This window comes from Ovis aries, chromosome 2 (genome assembly GCF_016772045.2).
Source record: "Ovis aries strain OAR_USU_Benz2616 breed Rambouillet chromosome 2, ARS-UI_Ramb_v3.0, whole genome shotgun sequence".
NCBI classification, from domain to species: domain Eukaryota; kingdom Metazoa; phylum Chordata; class Mammalia; order Artiodactyla; family Bovidae; genus Ovis; species Ovis aries.
This window is the reverse complement of record NC_056055.1, coordinates 36,438,842-36,465,703: the sequence shown is the minus strand read 5'-3', so window position 1 is coordinate 36,465,703 and position 26,862 is coordinate 36,438,842. Positions and strand designations below refer to the sequence as shown.

Below are 26,862 nucleotides of genomic sequence, written 5' to 3'. Positions count from 1 at the left end.
TAGAGCTAAAGTGGCTCAATGCCTCCCACAGCCGCAGGCCATCAGCTCTGCTCCAGGAAATCCTGCTGCTTCACATGAAAGGCTCTCACTCTGCCCCAAACTAAGAAGAGCTCCTCTGCTCGAGAGCTGGCCATTCCCCTTAGTGGTAAACTGTCAGCCTGTTTTTGTCTAAGCCTCATATTGGCTTTTTTTTTTTTTTAATTGGAGGATAATTGCTTTACAATGTTTTGTTGGTTTCTGCTGTACAATGATGTGAATCAGCCCCAAGTATACATATATTCCCTCCCTCTTGAACCTCCCTTCCAACTCCTCCCTCATCCTACTCCTCTAGTTTGTCACAGAGCACCAGGTTGAGCTCTTGGTGTCATACAGCAACTTTGCACTAGCTACCTATTATAAACATGGTATTACATATGTTTCATTGCAACTCGTTCAAAAACCATCCCACCCTTTCCCTACCCCACTGTGTCCACAGGTCTGCTCTCTATGTCTGCATCTCCATTCCTGCTCTGCAAACAGGTTCATCAGAAACGCTTGTCTACATTTCATATATATGCATTAATATATGATATTTGTTTTTCTTTCTGACTTACTTCAGTCTGTATAACAGGCTCTAGCTTCATCTGCCTCAGTTCAACTGACTCAAATTCATCTTTTATGACTGAGTAATATTCCATTGTATGTGTGTATGTATATATACATACATATCATAGCTTCTTTATCCATTCATCTGCCAATGAACATCTAGGTTGCTTCCATGTCCTAGCTATTGTAAATAGTGCTGCAATGAACACTGGGGTATGTGTGTTTTTTTGAATTAAGGTTTTCTCAAATTGTGTATGCCCAGTAGTGGGATTGCTGGTAGTTTTATTCCTAGATTTTGAAGGAATCTCCCTATTGCTCTCCATAGTGGATATGTCAGTTTACACTCCCACCAACAGTGCAAAAGGGTTCCCTTTTCTCCACACCTCTCCAGCATTTATTGTTTGTAGACTTTTTGATGATGGCCATCCTGACCAGTATGAGGTGATACCTCACTGTAGTTTTGATTTGCATGTTTGTAATAATGAATGATGTTGAGCATCTTTTCACGTGTTCATTACTCATCTGCATGTCTTCTTTGAAGAAATGTCTGTTTCTCCAAAAACTGGAGAAACATTTTCTCCCATTTTTTGATTGGGTTGTTTGTTTTTCTGATATTGAGATGCATGAGCTGCTTGTATATTTTGGAGATTAATCCCTTGTCAGTTGCTTCATTTGCAATTATTTTCTCACATTCTGAGGGTTGTCTTTTCATCTTGTTTATAGTTTCCTTTGCTGTGCAAAGACTTTTAAGTTTAATTAGGAACCATTTGTTTATTTTTGTTTTTATCTCCATTACTCTGGGAGCTGAGTCAAAGAGGATCTTGCTGCCATTTATGTCAAAGAGTGTTTTGGCTATGTTTTCCTCTAAGAGTTTTATAGTTTTTGTAAGCTGAACATTGTTTATTCTTGAAATTCAAGTTCGGTTTTAAAGCACACCTTTTTCTATTCAGTCTGGGAACAAGTTAATTTTGAAAGGTTATAATTTAGAAGTTCATATTGGAAAGTGAGGAATTTTTGCTTACTCACGACTGAGCGACTGAACTGACTGACTGACTGAGGTGGTCTCTTTCTGACCACTTTCCTGTACTTTTATCTAATGACCATCTAATTGCAAACACTCCAGCCCAGATGGTAGCAGGGGTGCAGTGCTATACAGCTCTGGAGAACACACCATTGAACTCAAAGACCTCTTTTCATCCAGAGTATCATCCAGAAGTGAAAAGGCAAGCCCCAGTATGGGAAAAGATTTTGGCAACGTGTAGAATTCCTGTGTAGAATTTTTTTTTTAAAAAAAAAGCCTCCGATAAATCAATAATGAACAATAAAATAATTTTAAAAGATAACTCAGAAGGAAAAATGGCAAAAGACTTGAATACATACCTCACAGAATAAGATATTCAAATAGCTAATAATCACATGAAAATGTCCTCAACTTCTTTAAGGTCAGGAAAATGAAAACAACTTTAAGAAGTTATTTACACATTCATTTGACAGCCAAAATTTAAAAGAATAAAGCACTCATGAGACTGTGCAGCAAAAGCAACTTTCATATACTGCTGGTGGAAGAGCAATTTGGTAGAACTATCTGGAAAACTGACATTATCTACTGAAGTTAAACATGCTTACCCTATAACACGGTAATTCTCTCAAAATTATACATACAACAGGCTCTAGGCCTGTTGCATCAAGAAACACATAGAATTTTCACAGTAGTGCCATTTGCAATAAAAAAAATAGGAAATGAATGTCTACCAACAGTAGATTGGATATACAATGAAACACTATACAGCTGTGAAAATAAATGAATTCAAGCCACACACAAAATGAGTGACCATTACAAAAATAAAATTGAATGAAACAGGCCAGATACAAACATATACCCACTGAATGAACTCCATTTATATGACTTTTTCAAATTAGCAAAACTAAAATATTTAGAGTCAGAGATGTGATTACCTTTCAGGGGGAAGGGAGAAGATAAATATTGGAAAGGGGCAAAATAGAGACTTCTGAGGAATTACCAGTTCTCTCTTTGACCTGGGTGGTGGTTACATACACACTTGCTTTGTAATTTATGTTTTGTTGACTTTTCTGAGCTGGTATTGTGCTTCCATTTCTAAGAGTTTAAGAAAAAAAGGAAAGGAAAGGGAAAAGACTGTGAAGCACTGGCAACTCATACATTATGGATGTGAAGGGAGCAGCCCTTTCAGCAAACAAGCTACCATTTCCTAGAAAAGCTAAAATTGTGCAAACCCCATGACCCAGGTCTGTACCTGCTTTCTACACCTAGGTTGTATCTATGATAGGGTCTCTTTTACTTATATCCCTATGAGAAGTATTCAAGAAGCCATAGTAATTTTGTTTATCACAGCAGAAACCTAGAGACAATGTCTATCAACAGGAGAATGAATACATAAAATGTGACATGTTCATATGATAGAAAACTAATTACACAGAAGCAGAAATGAACACCTATGACTGTATGCATCAATGCGAAGAACCTCAAAACCATAATATTGGTGGGGGGAAAGTGAAAAACTTGGAAAGAGTTTGATTTCATTTGTATGAATGTCAAAAACAGGAAAAGAAAGTATATATTACTTACTGATGTATGGAGTATATTTATAAAAGCAAAATAAGAGGATGAGTAACCTAAAATTCAGAATAGCATAGAGAAGGAAGGGAGGTAGTTTGGGAGGGTCAGGTTAGGAGACCTGAGAGCATCTAGTACTGTTCTAATTCATAAGCAAAGTTATGGGGTCATGGGTGTTTTTCAACTACTCTTTAAATTACACATATATTGCATATACTCTTATATTTTATTCATTTACAATGATTAAAGAGAAATAATTCCTGCCTTTTTTAATAGAAGAATTACTGGGTGAAGTATTATACAATCTAAAAGCACTGCTGAATTAAACAGAATAGTTCAGGAATATAATAGATATCCATGCAGAGCCACCTTTTACTAAACTCTTCTGTTCTGACCAATATATAATTGTTTATATTGCCAAGCAGTAGATATATATATTTTTTCACTTAATATTCATTAAGCAGGAGTTCTAACGCTTATTTTATAGATGAGGATTCTGACATTTAAAGAGGAAAAGTAATCTGTTCAAGGTTACTGAAGTATTAAGTGGAGGAATAAATACAAATTCAAGGCAGCCTGGTTCCAACATGCTTCTCAGGACCTGCACTACCAACACGATATGGTCCAGGGCCATCTGCCTGCTCTCGTGGATACCAGGCTGAGCATTTCCAACTGACATGGTTTCTACTGGTTGTTCTAGAAAGCATTTTTCAAACTCTAAGCATTTTTCATCTTATCAGTGATGAGGCACTCCATCCCCGATGACAGATATTTAGATCTGATTAGACAGCAGTGATGTCTCCATTTTAATCTAGGTCAGAGATCCCCAGACTAGACTCTCTGTGGGCTAAATCCAGATCACTGTCTGGTTTTGCAAGGCCCTGGAGCTAGGAATGTGTTTTTTTTTTTTTTTTTTTTTTTTACCATTTGTAAATGGCCTGAAACGATCAAAGAATAACTTCATGCCCTGTGAAAATTATGTGATGTCCTAATTTCAGTCTCCATCAATTAAGCTTTTTTTGAACAAAGACACACCCATTGCTTGGGTACCATCTGTGGACACTGTCATGTTGCAATGGCAAAATGCGTTATTGCAACAGAAACCATGTGTCCTGCAAAGCCTAAGATATTTACTAAATTGCCTAGGATAGAAAAGTTTACTGAACCCTGATCTAGGAACTGAACACAGGAATAGAAAACAACTGAAGCTGTGTCTGTTTCCATACAATGAAGATTAAAAACAGTACCTATCTCTAAGATTTGGTATAAAGAATAAACAATTAACAGATATCAAGCCATCAGATTAGTGCCTGGCACACAGCGTGCTCCCTCCTTGTCCTCAGAAAAGCATTTGTTCCCTTGCTAGCTCTGCACATGACTGAAATCAGAAATCTTTCTTTAGTGGAAGCATCAGGAAGCATGTCAAGATATTTACAATAGAGCAATGACCCCTCTTCAGAATAAAAGTACTCAAATTGGCATCATTCGCATTGGGTTTGACTTAGATCTCCAATGGCTGCACACTTAACAGAGTTAATCTAAAAAATCATATACAAAGAAAGGCTACAAATGTTCAGAGAAGGAAAAGGGTTCAAAACCAAAAGGGAAAAAGTAGAGATCTCAACAGCACTAAGAAAATCCTGAGTTCCACTGACTCATTAAGGAAGCAACCATTTAGTAGGTTTTCAGTAAGACACTAAGCTCAATTAAATAGAAATTTGTTTTTCTTTCAAATCTCCCACTGGCCATTTGTTTCTGGCAAAAACTCTGTTTGGTAATGGAAAATAATGATTTTCTATCCTTTAAATCTTGTACCAGGAACTGTTTTACTAAGATTAATAGTGTCTCTAATGAGATATTTGGAGATAAAGACCAGTGTTAAGCTGAATTCTTTTTTGAGAACTAATAATTCTTAAGATGTGGTTTTCTAATAAAATAGGCAAGGTCAAGTGATTATGTATTTAGCTATATATCTTCTTTCTGCCTGTCTTGAATACCTTTTTATGGCCAAGAGGAACACTCTCTTATTGATTCTCCTTTAGCATACCACTGCATAGAGTACACTGAGAAGGCAATGGCTCCCCACTCCAGTACTCTTGCCTGGAAAATCCCATGGATGGAGGAGCCTGGTAGGCTGCAGTCCATGGGGTCGCTAGGAGTCGGACAGGACTGAGCGACTTCACTTTCACTTTTCACTTTCATGCATTGGAGAAGGAAATGGCAACCCACTCCAGTGTTCTTGCCTGGAGAATCCTAGGGATGGGGGAGCCTGGTGGGCTGCCGTCTCTGGAGTTGCACAGAGTCAGACATGACTAAAGCAGCAGGAGCAGCAGCAGCAGCATAGAGTACAAAAATGCACAGCATCTCAAGAAGAAATGCAAATTATTAGTGGACCCTAATTGTGGAGTGAGGTGCGAATCTTGCCAGCAATGACTTGGGCCACTTGGAGCACAGCTGGACAGTGAAGGGGGTGGATTTGGCTCCACCTGATCCATTTGGGTCTGCAAGCTTCAGAATTAGGCTCATGGGTATAAGATCAACAGAATGATCTGCTACTGCAAAGTAGAATTCTCAACGTGCCTTAGCTTAGGTTTTGTTGCAACTGGGTTGCAACTTTAGAGTTTGTTTACCACTGGCTCAAAAGCTTAAGAGTGCTCTCAGAACTTGCCCTTCAGCAGGGCTTGGATTCTTAGCATCCATGAGACTCTGGAGAGCTTGCTATGCTTTATGGCTTTGCTGCCAACTCTCTGAGCTTCAGGAAATCTCCTTTGATGTTCAGTCTCACCCACGGCTCTCTGTACCTCAGGTGATTAGTTTTCTTCCTGTGGTCGTGTCCGCCGCCATGGTCAAGGGATGTTCTGCCCTGGCTCAAGGTCAGCAGTGCCTCAGAGGGGTTTCACTCAGCCTTCCCACCCTGTCTAGCTTTGGCATACTGCCCCTCTTCACTCAGGGAAGGCCTGGGGTCCAGCGATGGTAGGAAAGCACAACTCACTCTGAAGACTCTGGGGTCCCAGACTCCAACTCACACTAGAGATTCTGGGGTCCCAACCAGTCAGGTCAGCCCACTCAGAGTCACTAAAGGCTTAGCTTCCTCCCTGCCCCCCACCTCTGGCATATTCCTCCTCCTCTCCCTACCACCAGAGGTGAAAGCAGCTGCAGGTCTCTGCTGCCCCAGGAAGGACACTCTGGATTTTAGTACATTGAGGTTTCTTTGCATCCTCATGTTCAGATGAGTTTTTAAAATACGACTTTGTAATTTATCTAGCTTACTGATGCTATCTTGGTGTTAGAGGGAGATCAATGCCTCATGCTTTCCACATCCTAACTGGAAGAGAGCCCAGTCTGTCATTTCTCTTTACTTAGGGAAATTATATTCTGTAAAATCTTTGAGGACCATTAGGGACCACATCTATGCAGAGCATTAGATAGAACGCTACAAATATGGGTGACTGCCAAGCTCTGGAGGAGACGGTGGTGATGCTCTGGGGCCAGGCAGGGACAAGACATACAGAAGAGCAGCCACTTAGAGAAACTTCAGGGTACTTTATAGGAACACTTAGGTTTCAGGTCAAGTTCTACTGCTTCATAATTGTATAGCCTTGAATAAGTGAGTTTCTCAGGTCTCTGTTTCCTTATTGGTGAAACAAGGTGGTCACAAACAATCAAACGGAGGAAGGAAGAATGTGAACAGGCTGAGCAGGATGGTGGTGACTCAGGGAACAAATGACTCTTTTAAAGGGCACTGCTGCTTAGCTTTGCTGTGGTGTCAGGGCTTTGTGTTAACAAATCCCCCAGGTGCAAGTAAAGCTCGAATTTTATTCCAACTGATTTCCATTTTTCAAAACTATTCTTTGGCCTAAAAACATATATCTGTGTCAGATGGTAGTCCAAGGATTATCATTATAACCCCTGCTTTGGACTCCAATAGTCTCTCCAGTGTCATAATTAGCTGTCAAATTTCTTTGCTTTGGACTAGTGACCTCTTGATATTCAAAGGCTTTGAATGTTAATTATAGCTATGGATGACCAATAAAAAATTCAGAAGCAAATTAGTTGTTGCTTCATGAATATTGTTTTCAGATAGAATCTTTCAAAAACATCAGGTCATGGAGCACGTAGATGATGAAGAGGCTCCAGCTTGTTGGAGAAGCAGCTGAAGATCACTGGGCTAAGTAGGTCATCCAACACTTCTACAGTTTCTGACACATAGTTACTCTTCAACAGACATTTGCTTCATGAAGGGATGGACAGATATGTGGATGGATGGATGGATGTATCATGGATAGGTGTGTGGATAGACGAATGGATAAATACACTGTTATAATTTCATCAAAAGTTCAGGAGGGAGGGGGGTTCAGGATGGGGAACGCATGTATACCTGTGGTGGATTCATGTTGATGTATGGCAAAACCAATACAATATTGTAAAGTAACTAACCTCCAATTAAAATAAATAAATTTATATTTTAAAAAGTTCAAAATGTCTTTGATTCTATGCATAATTTAGAACCACATGTCAAGGGTAATCAAAGAGTGTAATAAGTAATGACTGAGTCCAGCTTTTAATACTACCCTTCTGTCCTTCTTCAAAGCTATGTTGCATTTCCATGACATTGCTTTCTCCCTTCAAGTCACCTTAGCTAGATGTCATCTGTATAAGAAATGTTGATGGATTGGGTGCACACATCATTTCTCCCTGGCCAAGGAGCCTGGCAGGCTATAGTCCATAGGGTCTCAAGAGTTGGAGATGACTTAGCGCTAACTTTCTTTCTTTCAAGGCTTTCTAGAAATGTCCCTGACTCTAAGCCACATAATATAAAGATTTAGCTTCTACAGGAGGAGCATTTGATGCCAAATCATTCCATCTTCCCATTCCTAAGAAGAGTATTATACCAGAGAATGAAAATGGATTTGATAACCTACCAGAGAGAGGGAGAGGGGTGGCAGGGAGAGAGAGAAAGGTAAGGAGAAAGAGAATCAGGGGCAGGGTTAGGGAGGAGGAGGGTAGAGGGCGGGAGGAAGAGAGGAAAGGAGATTCTAGGCTTTGGGAATGAGAGCCTTGAGAACGGAAAGGATACAGGGCAAAGGGAAAGAGGGCTGACAGAGCAAAAGCACATTTTAAGGAAGATTGGAGTAGTAAAATAATCTGACATTTCCCCTCTTTCTTTTACAGAGTAAACATTCTTCACAAAACTGTATGAAATAGTTTCCTAAGAGGCCTCCTGTAAACTACTAATTGGAAGAACAGGTAGAGGATACTTCCATAGCAGGGGACTTATTTCTGGAAAGCTAGACATTTTTGAAATTATAAATTCTTGCCAGGAAGCCAGGGCACATGATTTACACAGAATGTGAGTTCTGAGAAATAAAAAGAGATAACGAGTCTGTTTAAAATACATCCAGTGTCGTCATTACTTCCAGCACAAACCACACTGTATTAGATCATTATGGGGGATGGCTAATCCAATCATTTTTATGCTCTTTAAGTCAAGGAATACACCATCAAACCACCTCACTGCCAATTGAGATTTCTGAATATTTAAAAGCTGATGGCTTGTGACTGGAACTGATTCAAAAATCTTGGCTTCTAATGAGAAACCTGATGAACTGGTATTGAGAGGATTAGCTGAGTAGAAACTCCAGGAAAAACTTCAGGGAAGCCTATCAGGGTTCCTGATAGTAAAGTCTCTTTTATTCTTGATCTTCAACCCCCTCCAAGCACCCGCAGGGCTAATGGCAGAGGTCATCCCTCTCAACCCAGATGGTGGGATTAAAGCTGTGGAAAACAGAAACCAAGAGAGTAAAACATAACTGTCACATCTCCAGGGATTGTGGGGGCTTCCAATGTAGTGCTGGTGGTAAAGAACCAGCCTGCCAGCACAGGAAACATAAGAGACACGGGTTAGATCCCTGGGTTGGGAAGATCCCTGGAAAAGGAAATGGCAACCCATTCCAGTATTCTTGCCTGGGAAATCCCATGGACAGGGGAGCATGGTAGGCTACAGTCCATGGGGTCGCAAACAGTCAGACACAACAGCACATACACTCAGCAGGGATTATGGCAATGGCATCCTCCAGCCACCAGAAGGCTCTAGAAGGAGGAATATCCTATTTCTAAGCAATGATGCTAAAGCTGAAACTCCAGTACTTTGGTCACCTTATGCAAAGAGTTGACTTATTGGAAAAGACTCTGATGCTGGGAGGGATTGAGGGCAGGAGGCGAAGGGGACAATAGAGGATGAGATGGCTGGATGGCATCACTGACTCAATGGACGTGAGTCTGAGTGAACTCCAGGAGTTGGTGATGGACAGGGAGGCCTGGCGTGCTGCGATTCATGGGGTCGCAAAGAGTCGGACACAACTGAGCGACTGAACTGAACTGAACTGAAGCAGTCCTAGTACTCCAGTACTATTGCCTGGAAAATCCCATGGACAGAGGAGCCTGGTAGGCTACAGTCCATGGGGTCACAAAGAGTCAGACCCGACTGAGTGACTTCACAATCACAAGCAATCCCATTGCTAGAATCTCATCTCTGCATACCAAACTCAAAATCTATAAATCATGAGCTTGTTTCTTATACCAGATTTTAAAAACAAATATGGATCTTTTTGCCTTAAAATTATCTGCAGAGTCAGGATTTGTTGTTCAGTCACACAGTCATGTCTGACTCTTTGTGACCCCATGGACTGCAGCACACCAGGCTTCACTGTCCTTCACCATCTCCTGGAGCTTGCTCAAACTCATGTCCATTGAGTCGGTGATGCCATCCAACCAGAGACAGGACAGTGAAGAAAAAGTTGATTCTAGATCTGTCCTGAAAAGTCAGTGTTAGTCACTCAGTCATGTCTGACACTTTGCAACCCCAGGGACTGTAGTCTGTCAGTCTGACACTTTGCAACCCTAGGGACTGTCCTCTGTCCATGGAATTCTCCAGGCAAGAATACTGGACTGGGTAGCCATTCCCTTCTCCAGGGGATCTTCCTGATCCAGGGATCGAACCCATGTCTCTTGCATTGCAGGCAGATTCTTTACTATCTAAGCCACCAGGGAAGTCAGATATTTAAAACAGGTCAGCGAACTAGAACCCATGGATCAAATCTGGTCCACAATCTGTTTCGTCAATAAAGTTTTAGTGAATCACCACTCACTCATTTACGTCCTGTCTATGTCACTACAGAAGCAGAGTTGACCGGATGCAATGAAGACCATACAGCCCAAAGAGCCAAACAAATTCATTAACTGCCCCTGATCTAAAAGAAGCATTTGCCTTCAGCAAGCTTTAGCACTGACGTATATTCGAAAATGTGAATGATACGTACCTACATTCTCTAGTTCAGAGGACGTTAAGAGGCCCAAAGATGTCTTCACAAAAAATCTTTCTAAGTAAACCTCTGTCAGCTATATACCTACTAGAATGGCCAAAATCCAGAACACTGAAAACACCAAATGCTGGTAAAGATTGTGGAACAACAAGAACTCATCGCTGGTGGGAATGCAAAATGGTACAGCCAACTTGGAAGACTGTTTGGCAGTTCTTACAAAATTAAATATACTATTACCATACAACCCAGCAATCATGCTTCCTGATATTTACCCAAAGGAGATGAAAATTTATGCCCACACAAAAGCCTGCTCATGGATGATTATAATAACTTTATTCATAATTTCCAAAACTTGAAAGCAACCATATGTTCTAGGTAAAAGGATAAATAAACTGTGGTACATACAACAGAATATTATTCAGCAGTAGAAAGAAGTGAGCTATCAATAGAAAGACAAGCAGGAATCGTAAGCACACACTGCTTAGTGAAAGAAGCTAATTTGAAAAGGCTGCACACTATAAGGTTTCAACTACATGACATTCTAGAAAAGGCAAAACTATGGAGACAGGCAACAGATCAGTGGTTGCCAGAGGTTAGGGAGGGATGAATAAGGCAGAGCACAGAATATGTTCAGGGCAGTGAAAATTTTCTGTATGGTATTATAATAGTGGATATATATTATTATACTGTTGTCCAAATCCACAGAATGTACAACCTCAAAGGTGAATCCTAAAGTATGTGGACTGTGCATAATACCTACAAATCGATGTAGTTTCATCTATTATAACAAATGTACCACGCTGGTGGAGGATGGGCATAGGTATGGGGGAAGTTGTGCAAGTAGAGGGGCAGGGAATATAGAGGAAATCTGTATAATTTCCTCTTCTTAATTCTGATGTGAAACTAAAAGTCTTCTAAAAAGTAAAGTCTATTAAAACAAAAACTCCATTAGTCAATGAGATTGTGAAGGCCATTAAGAGATGTTTGCCAGCTGTTTCCACGTCACACCTTCTGGACGCCTGATAGAACTGCACTTCCTGGTGGTTGTGTTCGGGCTTCCCTGGTGGCTCAGATGGTAAAGAATCCACCTGCAATGCAGGAGATTTGGGCTCGATCCCTGGGTTGGGAAGATCCTCAGGAGAAGGGAATGGCTACCCACGCCAGTATTCTTGCCTGGAGCACTCCATGGACAGATGAGCCTGGCGGGCTGTTGAGTGGGGCCAGGTGACTAGTTCTGGCACAGTGGATGAACAGAAGTGACATGTATCACTTCCAAGCTAAAGCAGGGCTTTCCATAGCTCTCTTTTTCCTGGAAAATCCAAGCTCATGACTGCCCTAAGTGCCAATGGTGAATCAAGTCCCCCAGCTGACCTCTCGTGGGTGTACATCAGAGCAAGAAACAACCATTTCTTGTTCTAACCCACTGAGCTCTTAGGAGTTGTTTCCTCAGGAAAATCTAGCTGACCTTGACTGATACAGAGATGATCAATAATTGCAGCATTACATTTGCAAAACTACGTCTCCTCCCCTCTGTCAGGCAGTGACGTGGCACTTTTGAAGAGGCAAAGCTGACCCATGAACTTCATCCACAAGTCTCTTCAACATCTAAAAGAGTCTAAGCACTTAGTCCAAGCAGACCCTTACTAAAATCTTGGCCTTATATTTTCAAGCACCTCAAAATTCTGGAGTCTTTCTCTTTTTCTCTTTCTTCCCCCTTAAAGAACTCTCTTATTAAGGCCTGTCCATCAAGCCACCTTGGGTCCACCTTCAAGTGCTCTGTAGCCTCCTAAGAAGGAAAGTTTTTCCTCTCTGATTAATTTTCTCTCAAGAATCACAACTTTAGTCCTTCAACAGAGAGCATAGGAAGAGAATGATTCTAACCAAGTAAAAAGGGTGGAGAAGGTTGTGAACCCCCAGAGCTAGTACTGTTTATCTGGCAAATCATGGTCCTTTTGCTAGTGTCTGAGAGTCTCTCTTGCCGTCTCTTTTGTTTTCTTTCTGGATTTTTTCAGAAAACAGGTAGGAGTGTAACATTATTGGGAGGGCCCTTCAAACCCCAATACAGGCCAACTAGAAACCTTTCAGGAATTTTCCATAACAACAGATCATTGATCATGCTTTATCCCTTTGTTGTGTGGGAGGGTCACAGGTGTTGTGATAACCATGGAGAGTAAGATAGTAACACCTTGGTGCAGCCTCACCAAGTCTCAGATGGGTCTCTACCATCTATGACTCTTCCCCCGCACTCTTAGGTGTGCAGAGCAGTCCAGCCAAAGGTCCACTCCCCACACAAGAAGATCAATACTTTTATGACCTCTGCACAAAGGGCTTGCTGATCCCCAGGGTCACCTCCAGTCTCTGCAGCAAGTTTCCAGCCAATTCTAGAAAGCCCCTTCTCTTCTACCTTATCAGCTTGGCTGCTCTTCTTATCTTCTCATCAAACCTGAAATCTCTCTCTGCTGCACTGATGCAGAAGCAAACATATGTCTACTTAAGGAGAAAAAGGAGCAAAGACACATAGGAAAATATCCTCTGAATCTCTCTTTGCAGTATCACACGATTTCTGGCTGTTTCATCCTCCACACATACAACATTGACCTATTCACAAGGGCCTTCTGGGCGTTACAAACGTGTCGCAACACAGCAAAGCAGTGTTGGCCAAGCCATGGCATTTACTTCTGGGATCTACAAACCATGGCTGACTGCTGACGCCCTATATTCTCTAGATGCATGATGACTACTTTCAGGGTTATCAACAAATTCAGGAGCTGGCACAAGGTCCAATCTACAGCTTTCTGATTACGAAAAGCAATCTGGAATCTTCTTTGATCCACTCATTTACTCATGAAACTCAGTAGGTCACCAAGTCTTGCTTCAATGTCTCTCAAGAACCTCTTTAGTTTTTTCTACTCCTATTCTTGTGAGGTCCCCAGCATGTGACCTGGATGACAGAACTAACTGGTTCTCCTATCACAGTCTCCACCCTCACCATGGTGATCACTGCGGAACATCAACATGACTACCAGGTTGCCTTATGGCTGCTCAGCCCAGGGGATAAGAGCATGGGTGTTAGTGTTAGGTAAGAACAAGGTTCAAGTCCAGACTCTGCTGCTAACAAGTCCTACACTCCAGGCCGTGCTTTTTTCACCTCAGATGGGGAACAACAGTGGAAACTATCTCGTAGAGTTTGGGAAGACTGAGTGGGGTGATGTATATTAGGCGCTTAGCACAGTATTGTGGCATCCAGTAAGAGCTCAACAATCATTTATTATCATATGATCCAAGCATCTGAGGCCCTGCAAATTATGTTCAGAGCAGACTGTTCCACCTCCTTTCACTATTAAACTACACAGTGGCTGTGACTCCTTCGTCCCAAGGGTCTCATCCTGTGCTGCTCACATGCTGCTGGTCCACAGCCCTCATGGCAACTTTGTGCTCAGTTGTTCCAGTTGCGTTGGACTCCTTGTGACCCCATGGACTGCAGCCTGCCAGGCTCCTCTGTCCATGGGATTCTTCAGGTGAGGATACTGAAGTGAGGAGCCACGCCCTCACGGGATCTTCCTGACCTAGGGATCAAACTCGTGGAATCTCGTGCATCTTCTGCATCACAGGCAGATTCTTTACCACTGAGCCTCCCGGGAAGCCCCATGGCAACATCAGGACTTTACTTTTACCTCCAGCTTGCTAGTCCCCGCAATGGAGAAAGAGTAGGCAGACTATCATATTTTCAACAAAACTTTCATTAGGAGACGATACCCTAAAATTACTCCCGGAAAAGGTACGTTAGTTTCTGAAATTGGTACAATTTCTTGGTGTCTAATCATCTTTATCTCGTAAGTGCAAAGGTCTTGCTAAAGCAGAATCATGCTGCCACCTTTAAGGCCCACATGTACAGTCTTCTCAAACTCACCAGAAGGGGGAGTGCCTGCATAAAGCAGGATCTCGACACTCCCTCTCAAGGGGACAGTTATTTGTTCCAGGGCTCATAATCCAATGACATTAGTTATACACACACACACACACACACACACACACATATATATAATTACCAGGATCCCAGAAAGTAGAAGCATCTCATCACTTGTAGTTCTTCATCCATACTTGTCATATCACAGCCCATGCTTGCTATTATTATCAGAATGAATTCCCTGTGATTTGCAGGAATCTAAGTTCTAGTTACAGACTAGAATACCTGAGTTACCTGGATTCCAAACTGGTGATGATTCCTATCCATGCTTCATTCCTACCTGTTAGCCTATGCATAGTAGATGTACCACAATACTCAAAAGCCTGGAGCTAGGCCGCCTGGATTCAAATCCTGCCTCTATCACTTGCTAGCTGTGTGATCTTCGGTAAAATGTTTAATCTCGCTGCACTTCAGTTCCCTCAACTGTAAAATGGAAGAACCATGGCACCTAATTCCTGGACTACTGCAAAGATTAAACGAATCAATATGCACAAGTACTTAGAACAGTGTCTGATACACAGTGAATAAATACTGTATGTGATTTTGCTCCTTTTAATGGTACTACCCTGTAGTTAACAATCATCCTAGAACCTCACAGACAAGGCAAAGAGAAGCAGACACTGAATCTGTTATCTTGAAAGCAGCTCGGTAAAGGAAACCTTGCCAATGGATTCTATTTTATTAATTCTTGGGGTCAAAATTTCTGTAAAGACCACCGGACAGGGGAGAGGCAATGCAAAGTTCAAAACAGAAAGGATTACTTAATTATCCTAGATTTCACTTTCAGAAACTCAGGGTAGTCAAAACCCATAAGAAAATATATGGCTCTAATAATTGCTGATGGTTCATAAACAGCTACCCGGGGACCCCACATCATCGAGACTGTCACTGATGGGGGACCTTGCCAGGGCCCAGAAATACTGCCCTGCCTCCTGAAACAGTCTGCCCCCACATTACAAATATTTTTAGTTCACGACATGATTTCCACATTCCCTGTAGTATGAATACTCTTTCACCTCTATCATTCCTACAAATTTCTACCGCTATTACCTGAGTTCATTTTTATGGATTTCCATTATTTTTCTTTCCAGCTTCTGAGACTGCTTGGGGAAAATCTCAAATTCACTGATGTAATTCTCAGGATGCTCATCAGGATCGTAATCACCAAGCTCAGCTGTAACCAATAAAAAATAAACAGAAAGATTAAAAACAACAAAAACAGGATATACACGGAACGGCTCCTGCCACCCAAAAGAAGAGAGAGGAACAAGCTCACGAAATAAAATGTGTTTGTCTCTATGGAAAGACTACAGCCTGAGTGTCTAGAAGGTCATATTCTAGTTTAGATTTAGCTGTGTGATCTTGGACACTTGTTGAATGAACTCTCTGAGTCTCATTTTCTTCAACTATACATAAAAGAATTTATGTTTCAGACCTTCCAAGGTATGGTAAGACTCCCACCCTTCAGGTTCTAGGTGGTGGTAGCACACCCATTATTGTGAAATGCCTCACAATATTTTCCAGTGTTCCCCATGATAGGAGTGTTACCACCTCTATTTGGAACCCACTGAGTGTTCCTCAAGCCTCCTTTCACAGTTCATCTTCTCTGAGTCGAAGAGTTCCCTGACTGGAGCTGTTTACTCTGAGATTTGTGCAGGTGTGGCCCTTTCAATGAAACAAATCAAAACATAAAGGACCCAAGAGGATTTATTTATTTAAAAATAAATGGATTGCTCTTCAAATTAAAGAATGTGTGTCTAAGTATGGCTGCACATCCCAGATTAAAGTTGCTGGGTTCTAATACAGGGTTCCTACAGAGGGTCTCTAGGGGTAAAAAGAAATGCCTGCACATTTCTGAGCCCCCAGAAGGTCTATGAGAAGATGGACTAAGGATGAGCATTGACCACAGCCTGAAGCAGCAAAGGGGCTGTTCTTGGGATGGGAATACATTCTACTGACTCCACAAGCTTTCTAAGAAAAACGAGGCAGAAGGGGCAAGTATCTCAGGCAGAAATAGCCCAGGAAAGTAAATTAAAGGTGGTGGGAAAACTGTATTGGAGGAACTTTATCATCAACATGACTTTGAAGTAGATAGAAATCAATATGCCTTGAGCACATCTGCAAAATCACATCCAACTCTGTAATTTGCATATACTGTCCCTGTACTGTTGAATCATCTAATGATGGTAAAAGGACAAAACTGAGAGGAAAGCAAAGCTCTTTAAAGCTTCTCAACAGAGTTCAAATTACAGTACAACCTAAATGTACACTACATGAGGAAGGACTTTCAAAATAAGATCCCAAATGTCATCAGCCACAGAGGGGAAATTAATTTTATCATATCAATATTAAAATATTTCACGAATATAGTCGAAATCATAAGTTGAAATAGCATATTTGCAAAATAGAAATCTGACAAAGGCTAATATCTAGAATAAAGAAAAAGAAATTCCTAAAATCTGTAAGTAAATGGGCAGGAACTCCAATATGAAAAGGTGAAGGGATGTCAACAGCCAGTTCACAGAAGGGGAGACCCAAAGAGCTCGTGTGTGGAGAGTTGCTCAAACTCATCAGTGCTAGGGGCTATGCAAACCAAAACTCGAAGACGTCACTTTATACCTATAAGATTAACAAAAAGTTTAGTAAGTCGGATGATTCTATGTGTTGGCAGGAACATGAAGAAATAGAAGTGCTTATGACATATTTGAAGATTCTGGATGCATGCAGCTCTTCTAGAGAGCAAGCTGAGAGTATTTTGTCTAATCTTACAACCCAGCAAGCCCATTTCCGGACATATATTCTAGAAAAACTCTAGGTGCAACAAAAGATATGGGGCAACTTGGGTGTTCATTACTGCTGGGAACAGTAAATAGCACAAGGGCAATGTACCCCACTGGACTCTCTGCAGCAATTAAAAGCAACAAAATAGAACTATACCCAGAAATGTGAGTAGATTCCCCAAACAGTGTTCTGAGCATAAAAAGGAAGGATTAAATATAGCCCCATTTAATTTATGAAACTGAAGAATATATACACACAAAACCATATTAATCATTTTATAAGGATGTATGTCAAGTAAATGATATACAAGAATCCAGCTGTTGCCTTTAGGAATGAAAATAAAGAATAATGAAAAAAAGGAAACTCAACCAATAGGGGGGCCAATGGAACCAGGGATGAAAGTGAGCCACCAACTAGTGATTAATTCAATCTAATCTTCAAAAAAAAAAAAAACCCACCCATAACACACCAACACATACAAACACACACACATACACATGACCCCTGTGAGCTGACTATGGACCCCAAAATTTAGGAAATGGTATAACTCAGAGCCTACTTTTCCATAGGGAATGGATCACTGATAGTAAACTATGCCACATCCCATGCAAATGTCAGCTTGCACAGTGGTTAGCACTGTTTGTGCTTATTTTGTTTTGTGTTGCGTTTGTATTGATTATGGTGGGTACTTCTCCTTTCAGAAAAACTTGTGAGATACAATGGCCTTGAACTGCCAAACATAGCAAATAAGTAGCCTGGCAAATGCCAGCAAACTAAGAGAAGGAACACCATGGAACCCGCACAGGGTTGCTGACAAGGTAAATGTCAACATCTGCCCCACCACTTGCCCTGCTTTCTTGTTCTTTGAAGCTTATCTTTAACTTTGACTTCACCTGAAGCAAAAGCTTATGAATGATTAAGCTCATTTAAAATTCTGTTTTCCATCCCAAGAGGAGTTGGGTAAGCAGCATGTGATTCTCTCCTGCACATGGTATTGAGGGCAAAGTTACAACAAATAACATATAGCACATGGGCCGGCATGTGAGAATGTAAAATTAAATTAAAATAAAAGAGAATTTAATTGTCAGCAAAATCCAAAGAGCTGAAGTCAAATGATGAGTGTGGTCAGATGATGGCAAAATCAGTATTGACTGTAAAGGGCACACATGGCAGCAGCATTTCCCTTCTTTGGGGAGAGTTTGTTGCAAAAGAACTTGAGATACAAGACATTACAGCTCCAGGGTCGACTTCTGCAGAAGACTTCCCTCACCACACTTGCTTGAAGAGGGGCCTCATGGGATCACAGTGGGGACCCTCTGCGTCCCTCCATGTAGACACTGAGACACCATCAAAACTTCCTGTTTACCTGTCTGCCCCAACCCCCCAAAGGGACTTCACATAACAATGTCTGCCACCTAGGAGTGTCTAATAAATGTTTGGAGAACACATGGGAATTAGAAGAGAGGACGGATGGAAAGAGAGAGAGGAAGGGAGGGAAAGAAGGAAGGAGGGAACAGGGTGAGAGAGAGATTACCAAGTGAGCATGTCACCCTTATAAAGGATCTGAAATAATGACGGAGCTTATGATGGGGTCATAAGTGGTTCATGACAGTCACCTGTCTGATCACAATTCCAGGCTTTATTCACACCTTAAGAGAAACCCCCATCATTCTCCTGGGGTTTCACTGTCACTCACCACTGTCCCCAGGGGATGCTCTGTGTGTGCACTCTTTGAGAAATCTGAAGTCTATCTGTGTTGCTTTTCCCCTTCCTCTGGGGGCAACATAGTGCTGCTCAGCAGGTTTTGTTAAAACCCTTGGAGATATTCAAGTTAAAAATCAAGATGACAGTGATGCCCTGATGAGATTTAGTCCTTCCATCTACTCCAAGGTGGAGTGTATGCTTCTGAAAGCTGCCTCTCATACACAGAGCTAAAGAATGTTCGAACCTCATGGTTCTTTTTTCCTGTGAAGACTGCAAGTTCCTGGTTAGGGTGCACTGTCTTCCATAAAGGAAAAGCAAATCAATACTAATCTGAGCAGCAGACTAGCCTATGAGCGTTTCAGAACGCATTTAAGCATTAGTGAATCATGGTCAATTCTCCAAGGGCAAGCTCAATATAGATCTGTAATGGGAAACTCTCCATCCTGTTTTATGTCTGAGATAAAACCACAAAGCCCCCATCCAGATGATCAGGGTCCCATTTCATCCCTCGTTGCTATTATCACTGGCCACACTCACAGATGCTGTCTGGAGAGTAGAGTTGGAAATGGACTGGCAGACCTCAAAGAAGCCTTTTAGCTCTAAAACGCAGTGGTGTCCACAGGCCATTTGTAGCAAATCTAGTAAAAGCTGGATTCATAAAACTCTCTGTGGTTGGGAGAGTTATTACAGCAGCCTTGGAGATCATTGCAAATGCAGATAAAGATCTGCTTTGTCAGAACTGCTTATGCTTTCAGAGTGATAGGAAATGTGGGGTAAAGGATTAGAAAGCCGAGGACATGTGACTTTTTATTGACATCTTGTTTGCTAACATTCTTTGAAGGAGCATGTTTTAAGCTTTCAGAATGTTCTGAGTATATAAAACAGGCAGCCACCCAGAGTTTTGCTACCTGTACACAATGAATGTGAGTATTTTCAATGCATGCTTTGCATTGCTTTCATAATAGAAATTGCAAAACAAACACAAAGCCCTAGGGATCTATTTTTGGCCTTTCTTGGTGCACCTATTTTCCTGTTCCTTCTGCAAAACAGTAACATGTCAGGATTACTGATATTATCTCCTACTCCTGGTATGCCCAATCCCTGTGGGTCTGTGGCTCCTTCTAGCTATTCAGAACTCTGTTAGATGTCACTTCCTCTAAGAAGTCTTCTGGACTATTAAAGGAGCCTCTCTCTGCACATTATTCTTTTTAGTGTCTCTGTTTTGTTGTCTTTTAATAAGCACTCATATCTGAAATTATCTTGTTAAGTTGGTTGGGGGCTTATTATGCATTGCTTCTTATGTAGAATCTAAATTGCACGGGAGTGGGACTCTGGGAGTCTCTTTCACTGCAGTACCCCTGTGTCTGGCACATAGTAAATTCTCCACTATGTTTATTGAACCAGGGCACTTGCATAAATTGCACCAGAGAATGCTCTATCTCTGTACCTGGGAAAGAGCGGTTGGTTTACTCCCTCATCCATTCTCCACCCTCCCCTTTTCTCATAAATGTGTCATCAGCATCCAAGCTACAAATGGCTGGAAAACCTGAGTCCCTCCGAACAGGCCCAGCTGTCTCCCAGCAAGCCCAGGAGAACAGAACATCTGAGTCATTCTCCGCTTGTGTCCTGAGCCCTTCCCCATGGCAATGCACTGCCTTGGGTCCTGGAGACTGCTTTCCCTCCAACAACTTTTTCTTATAGGTAGAAACATATGAAAACCAACCTTGGGTCTTAAGTGTTTGCCACTTCCCACTAAGTGTTTGTCACTTCCCTTGGGGGCCTATTCAACCCTGAGACTTAGGTCTCATGAAATCATGCAGCTGTGAAGAAGGTATGACCACCTCTTTCAATATGTGAAGAAATTAAAGCTTAAAGAGTTTAAATCACTTGTCTGTGGTGAAATAACCAGGAAATGGGAATTCAGGCTCAAACTGGGAAATGACAGACTGTGAGCCTGGGGTTCTCCTCACCACGCTACGTGACTGTTGTAAAGGTGAAGAATTAGATATGGTACATACATATATACACATACTACACATGTGATATACCTGTATAAATGCCTTGACATTTCATCAAGGCATTCATCAAAGGTTTGAAATGACACCTGTTTGACACCTGCCTTCCTGGACACAGATCGCCCGCTCAATATACCCAGCATGCCCCACACTTCGTGTTTGGAGCTCAGGGCATAGAAGATCCCATAATCCTTCAGAGCTTCTTATAAGGTCATGCATTCCGTCCCCTTCGAAACAGAGACTCTGAGCTCTCCCTTGGGGCCTTGAGGACTCTGTTCATGCGAAGGCCCCTGGGACCACAACAGCCCATCTTCCACCAGGACCCCAGGGGCTTGGGAGGTAATGAGGGGGGCTCCACTGCTGACCACCCAGCCCTGATTGACCTCCAACCATGGCACAGACAGGATGAGCACAGGCTGGGGAGGAGAGAGGCTCTGAACAGCCGAAGCTCTGCTGTCCCATACAACAGTGGGGATTGGCAGCTGGGCCCACACTTACCTTGAACGATACAGGCACCCAGGTAGGCAGCATCTGAAAAGGAGCAGAGCAGTCGACCATGGAAAATATCTCTTTTAATTTGCAGGTACAAAAGGTACCTGCAATGAAAAAGGAGAAAGAGTTGCCATAAGTTTTGGCTGAGGCCTGCAAGCAGCAGCAGGATTGTTTATGTTTCATCCATCTGGGTCACCAGAACCCTACCTGCACTGCTTGGAGGGCAAGCAGAGGAAAACTGGGAGGGGCCCCCAGAGTTCAGAAAACTTGAAGTGTCTGCAGCCACTTCCAAGAGAGACAGGGAGGACAGGGGAGAGCCACGGGGCCTAGCAGCCACCGTCCCTGGGAGAAAAGTCCCACACAATGACAACCACAGCTGCCCTCACCCCCATCAGCACCTCAGGTACAGGATGCCTGAGCTCTTGGTGGAATGAGGAGTCAAGAAATGCACTCAGTCTTATGGAGACTAGTCCCAGTCAATCAACCTCAAAAAGACGTGGTTACAAGCCCAGGAAGCCAGCTTATTCTCAGTGAGAGCTGTCATCTGTTTAGTATCCTCTCCTGCCATCTTCTCCAGGTCAGACAAACCTGATTCTGAGTGACAGGGGCAGGGGTGAGGGGTCAAGGAGCAGAGGACAGAGGGTGCCGGCTTCTGCGGAAGGGTCAGCATGGTGCAGCTTCAGCATCGCAGAGACTCACTGAGAGGTAAAATCCTTTGAATGTTAATGTTGCAGCAAACGCTATTTTTGAAAACACTGTAGTGCCAAACAGAAAAGAATATGCCTGGTCTGATTCAGCTGGGGATGGGTGAGGGGCGGGGTGTCAGCTTGTCACTCCTAGCTCAGGTCATCTCACCGCTGTCCCCTCTATTCCTCCACACCAATCATGCCCTCTTCAGATCTCCTCCTATTTCTTAGCTGGATTGATTCTTTCACTGAAGGGTCAAGCCTAGGGTCCTTATCTCTAACTAAAGTAATTTTATAGACATGTGCAGATTCTTTCTGCTTATTTTACAGTTTAAGTCGCAGAGACCAATCTTTTTCTTTTTTTCCCAGGTTCCTGAGGCCAGGTGGGGGCAGCACCCCATCAGTCCCAGTCACTACCTCCAGAGCTCAAATAATCTCATTTTTTACTCCCTGCCATGTGTTTTGGGTGCTGCCACCCCCAGAGCCCTGGGATGCGCCATTTCTGGACACTGGTTCCCTGAAAGCACACTAGATTCCCTGAAGAGTTCAGTGGCTCCCTGGTGGTTCTTCTGATGAATCTATCTCACACCTGCTTTAGGCTGAGACAGTGCTAGGCACTGGGGACACAGTGGAAGCTCAAATGACACTCTCTGTCCCCAGCTTTCTATGGAATTTTGTGCAGGACATAAAGGTAGTCCCTAATAAATTTCCTGTCTGGGTTAGTGCGCATTTTGTCAAAGGACCCATTTTGTCAAGGACCCAGAGTATCTCCATAAACTGACACCTTTCACACTTTAGTGAGCTTGTGAATTACCCAGAGATCCTGTTAGAACGTGGATTCTGGTTCAGTAGGTCTGGGTGAGGCCCAAGAGTCCAGATTTCTAATAAGCTCCCCGGTGATGCTGAGCTGCAGGTGTATGGCCCTCACTTGAGTAAAAAAGTTCTAAACCAGAGATTCTCAGCCTGACTGCACATCAGAATTACATGGGGGAGCTTTCAGACAATACCAACATGGATCCTACCCAGACCTAATTAAATCAGAATCTTGTTCCTCACCAAAATGTGTACATGAGTTTTCATAGCCGCATTCTTCATCATAGCGAAGCTGAGTGCCCATCAACTGATGAAAGGATAAAGAAAAGTGGTATATCCATACAATGGAATATTATTGAGCCATAAAAGGAAGGAAGTACCTATTGCTTCTTGCTACAACACGGATGAAACTTGAAAACATTAAGCTAAGTGAAAAGTCAGACATAAAAGGTGTATGGACCACATATTGTATGATTCCATTTGTATAAAATTTTCACAATAGACCAGTCTACAGAGACAGAAATGCAGCTTCATAACTGCCAGGGGCCGAGGGGAGGGGAGAATGGGAAGGACCGCTTGAGTACTTGGGTTGCTGCTGGGGTGATAAAAATGTTCTGGAAGGGGATCACAGTGATGGTGACACAACTCTGGGAACATACCAAACCCCCTGAACTGTATGCTCTAATGTCTACCTAAGGGAACTAATACTTTTGAAAATCCACTACTTTTGCAGTAGTGGTTCTTGGAGGAGGGCATGGCAACCCACTCCAGTATTCTTGCCTAGAGAATCCCCATGGACAGAGGAGCTGGTGGGCTGTAGTCCATCGGGTTGCAAAGAGCTGGACATGACTGAGTCACTAAGCACAGCACAGCACAAGTTCAAGATCAGTCGCTCCAGTCATGTCCGACTCTTTGTGACCCCATGAATCGCAGCATGCCAGGCCTCCCTGTCCATCACCAACTCCTGGAGTTCACTCAGACTCGCATCCATCCAGTCAATGATGCCATCCAGCCATCTCATCCTCTGTCATTCCCTTCTCCTCCTGCCCCCAATCTCTCCCAGCATCAGAGTCTTTTCCAATGAGTCAACTCTTCACATGAGGTGGCCAAAGTACTGGAGCTCCAACTTCAGCATCATTTCCTCCAAAGAAGTCCCAGGGCTGATCTCCTTGCAGTCCAAGGGACTCTCAAGAGTCTTCTCCAAAACCACAGTTCAAAAGCATCAATTTGTCGCTCAGCTTTCTTCACAGTCCAACTCTCACATCCATACATGACCACTGGAAAAACCATAGCCTTGACTAGACGGACCTTTGTTGGCAAAGTAATGTCTCTGCTTTTGAATATGCTGTCTAGGTTGGTCATAACTTTTCGTGGTTCTTAAATTTTAACATGCTTTACAATTACCTGCAAAGTCACTTCAGTTGTGTCTGACTCTTTGAGACCCTGTGGACCATAGCTTGCCAAGCTCCTCTGTCCATGGGATTCTCCATGTAAGAACACTGGACTGGGTTTCCATTTCCTTCTCCAACAATTACCTGGAGTGCTTATGAAAATACAGATTGCAGGACCCCATCCCAGGCCTGGGGCAGAGACCAAGTTCCCAGGTGATGCTGTTGCTGTTAATCCAGTGACCTGACTTTGAGGACCAAGGCCCTTGACTATTCAGAGTACCAGGGTCATACAAATACTTGAGATGATGAAATCTTTCTTAAAGATTTTAAACTGCCAGGCTGAATGCCATCAAGTTTCTTTGCTACATGCTGAATGTATGCATTAAACAAAAAGCATTCCTTTCCATGTTTTGGTGAGTTTAGCAGTGAAAAATGGTTTCAAATAAATATTTACTCATAAATGAGAGGTTTGGGTTCTGATCCTATAACTCAGATATTGAGTCTGATGAAAGCTTCCTGAGAAAGAAAATCAGCTTTCACAACAGCTGAGATTGGGTCCTTGCTCAAATTAGCAAACTCTAGAAATAATCATGGATTATTATGGGTTCCACATAATCCACTGAGCCTTGCAAATGGCTTCAGGTTTAGATACTCATTTGTTAATGTAACAGTCACCACAAAACAACAACAATAATGCATTTACATTTAGTCTCACCCCTCCCTGAATGAAAGAGTTAAGCAATGAAAACACAAGAGGATTGGGGCCACACATTATTATGTCACCATTAATGATATACTTCTCCATCTAATATGAATTTAAAGATGGTTCTTACCAAAAAATTTTAAAGCAATATGCTTTTATTACATTCAATTGTATATAGCATTTACTTAAGCCCTAGAAATCCAAAAGATTGTAAGGTGACTATGTAAATGGAGAGATAAAAAGGTTAGAAAATTATTTCAAATGTCCTTCTTGGTGAAGTATTCTTGTTTTGCTCTTTTAAAACTGCTTCTCTTTCTCAGGGTTTATTTACACCTAAGCCTGGTCGTAAATGTGATCTTAGCTTCTCATTTATTAGATTCTTCTTAAATTTTAGATTAACTTATGATAAAATAACTTATCAAACAAGAAAAACTAAACTCTTTCAAGATGATAGGGTTTAAACATAAGTATCTGAGTCATTCCACAGTTTGCAGATTCCTTTCAAATTCTAAGGACAGTGTTAACTCAGAAAAGCCCATTTCTACCTGTGCAAGGACACAGTATTATCTTAATTTCCATCACAGACATAAAAATATTCCACTGTTAATACCTTAGCTATTCAGACAAAAGTAGGAAAATGCTAGCAAATTTAACTAAGAGGGATTTAACTGGAGTTAGTAACTAAAACTTTGTACCCTTTTACTTTCAAAAGGGGCTTTTCTCAACATCAACAAAAAAAAATACATCCTTAATTTATATTGTGATACATATTCAATTTTTATCCTCCAGAAAAGATTTTAAAGAAAACAAGTGACAAAAGTGAGCCTTTGGCCCCCTGATAAAATAATGCCTGGCATGAGTATTTGATTTGATCTTCCTAATTACACTGTTAGCACCCAGAGGGCAGGCCAAATATCTTCAAATATGTCTCTCTCTCTATTTATGTAAGTAGCTCATATAGCCCTTGCAGATAGCAGAACTGAGGAAGAACTTAACAAATAAATGATTAAATTTTTCAAGCCAAAAGCAGGCTGAAGCCACATACAATTTGATTCTATTTGCATGAAATGTCCAAAACAGGTAAATACATAGAGACAGAAAGCAGATGAGTGGTTTCCTGGGCCAGGGGGATGAGAGAGTGAGTAGTAACTGCTCATGGGTATGAGCTTTCTGGGGGTCAGGGGTATGATGACATGCTCTGGAACTAGATAATGGTGATGGTTGCCCAACCATGGTGAATGTGCTTAATGGCACTGAATTGCGCACTTTGAAACAACGAAAAATAATTTGTTACATGAATTTTATCTTAATTTTTTAAAAAGACAGGCCAGATTGCAAAATGCTAACCACCACTTACGATGTCCATCATCTCCTTTCCCCTGGATACCCTGCCCCACCCCCAAGCACAAACCTCCAATGGCTTTGCACAAATTACTAATAGAGAAAGGCTCCCTTCCAATGTCACCCTTTGCCAGTATGGTGGAGCCTGACTGGCCCCTCATGGATAATAAGATAACACAACCCCCAAGAACCCTACACATGCCTCTGCACACAATGATCAGGGCCAACTGCCTTTGCTTCTCTTCTGCGTTTGGACCCACACAGATTATTCTGAGAAGACTAGAGGGAACAACTTTTTACACTCATCAAATCAAAGCCTCATTAAGAACTAAGCATCAAATCAAAGCCTCATTAAGAACTAAGCACTAAGAGCATGGGCTCTTCTTATCCACCGAGTTGGCCCTCCTGGGACTCCGCTCAGTGGCACTGCCACAGCTGCTTGTGGAACCTCCAGAAGGTAGACTATTTG

At 42.1% G+C, this 26,862-nt stretch overlaps 1 protein-coding gene across 10 annotated transcripts in view; it reads right to left on the bottom strand.

Annotated features, from left to right (window-relative positions):
* Positions 1-26,862, bottom strand: part of FRMD3 (FERM domain containing 3) — a 416,578-nt gene that overhangs the window by 100,723 nt on the left and 288,993 nt on the right. For all 10 annotated transcript variants that reach the window (XM_060409135.1, XM_060409137.1, XM_060409136.1 and 7 more), the window contains 2 exons: positions 21,466-21,563; positions 15,518-15,641 (listed from right to left, as the gene is read on the bottom strand). In XM_060409135.1, coding sequence (XP_060265118.1) covers positions 15,518-15,641; positions 21,466-21,563 — 222 coding nt within the window. The remainder of the gene's footprint in view (positions 1-15,517; positions 15,642-21,465; positions 21,564-26,862) is intronic.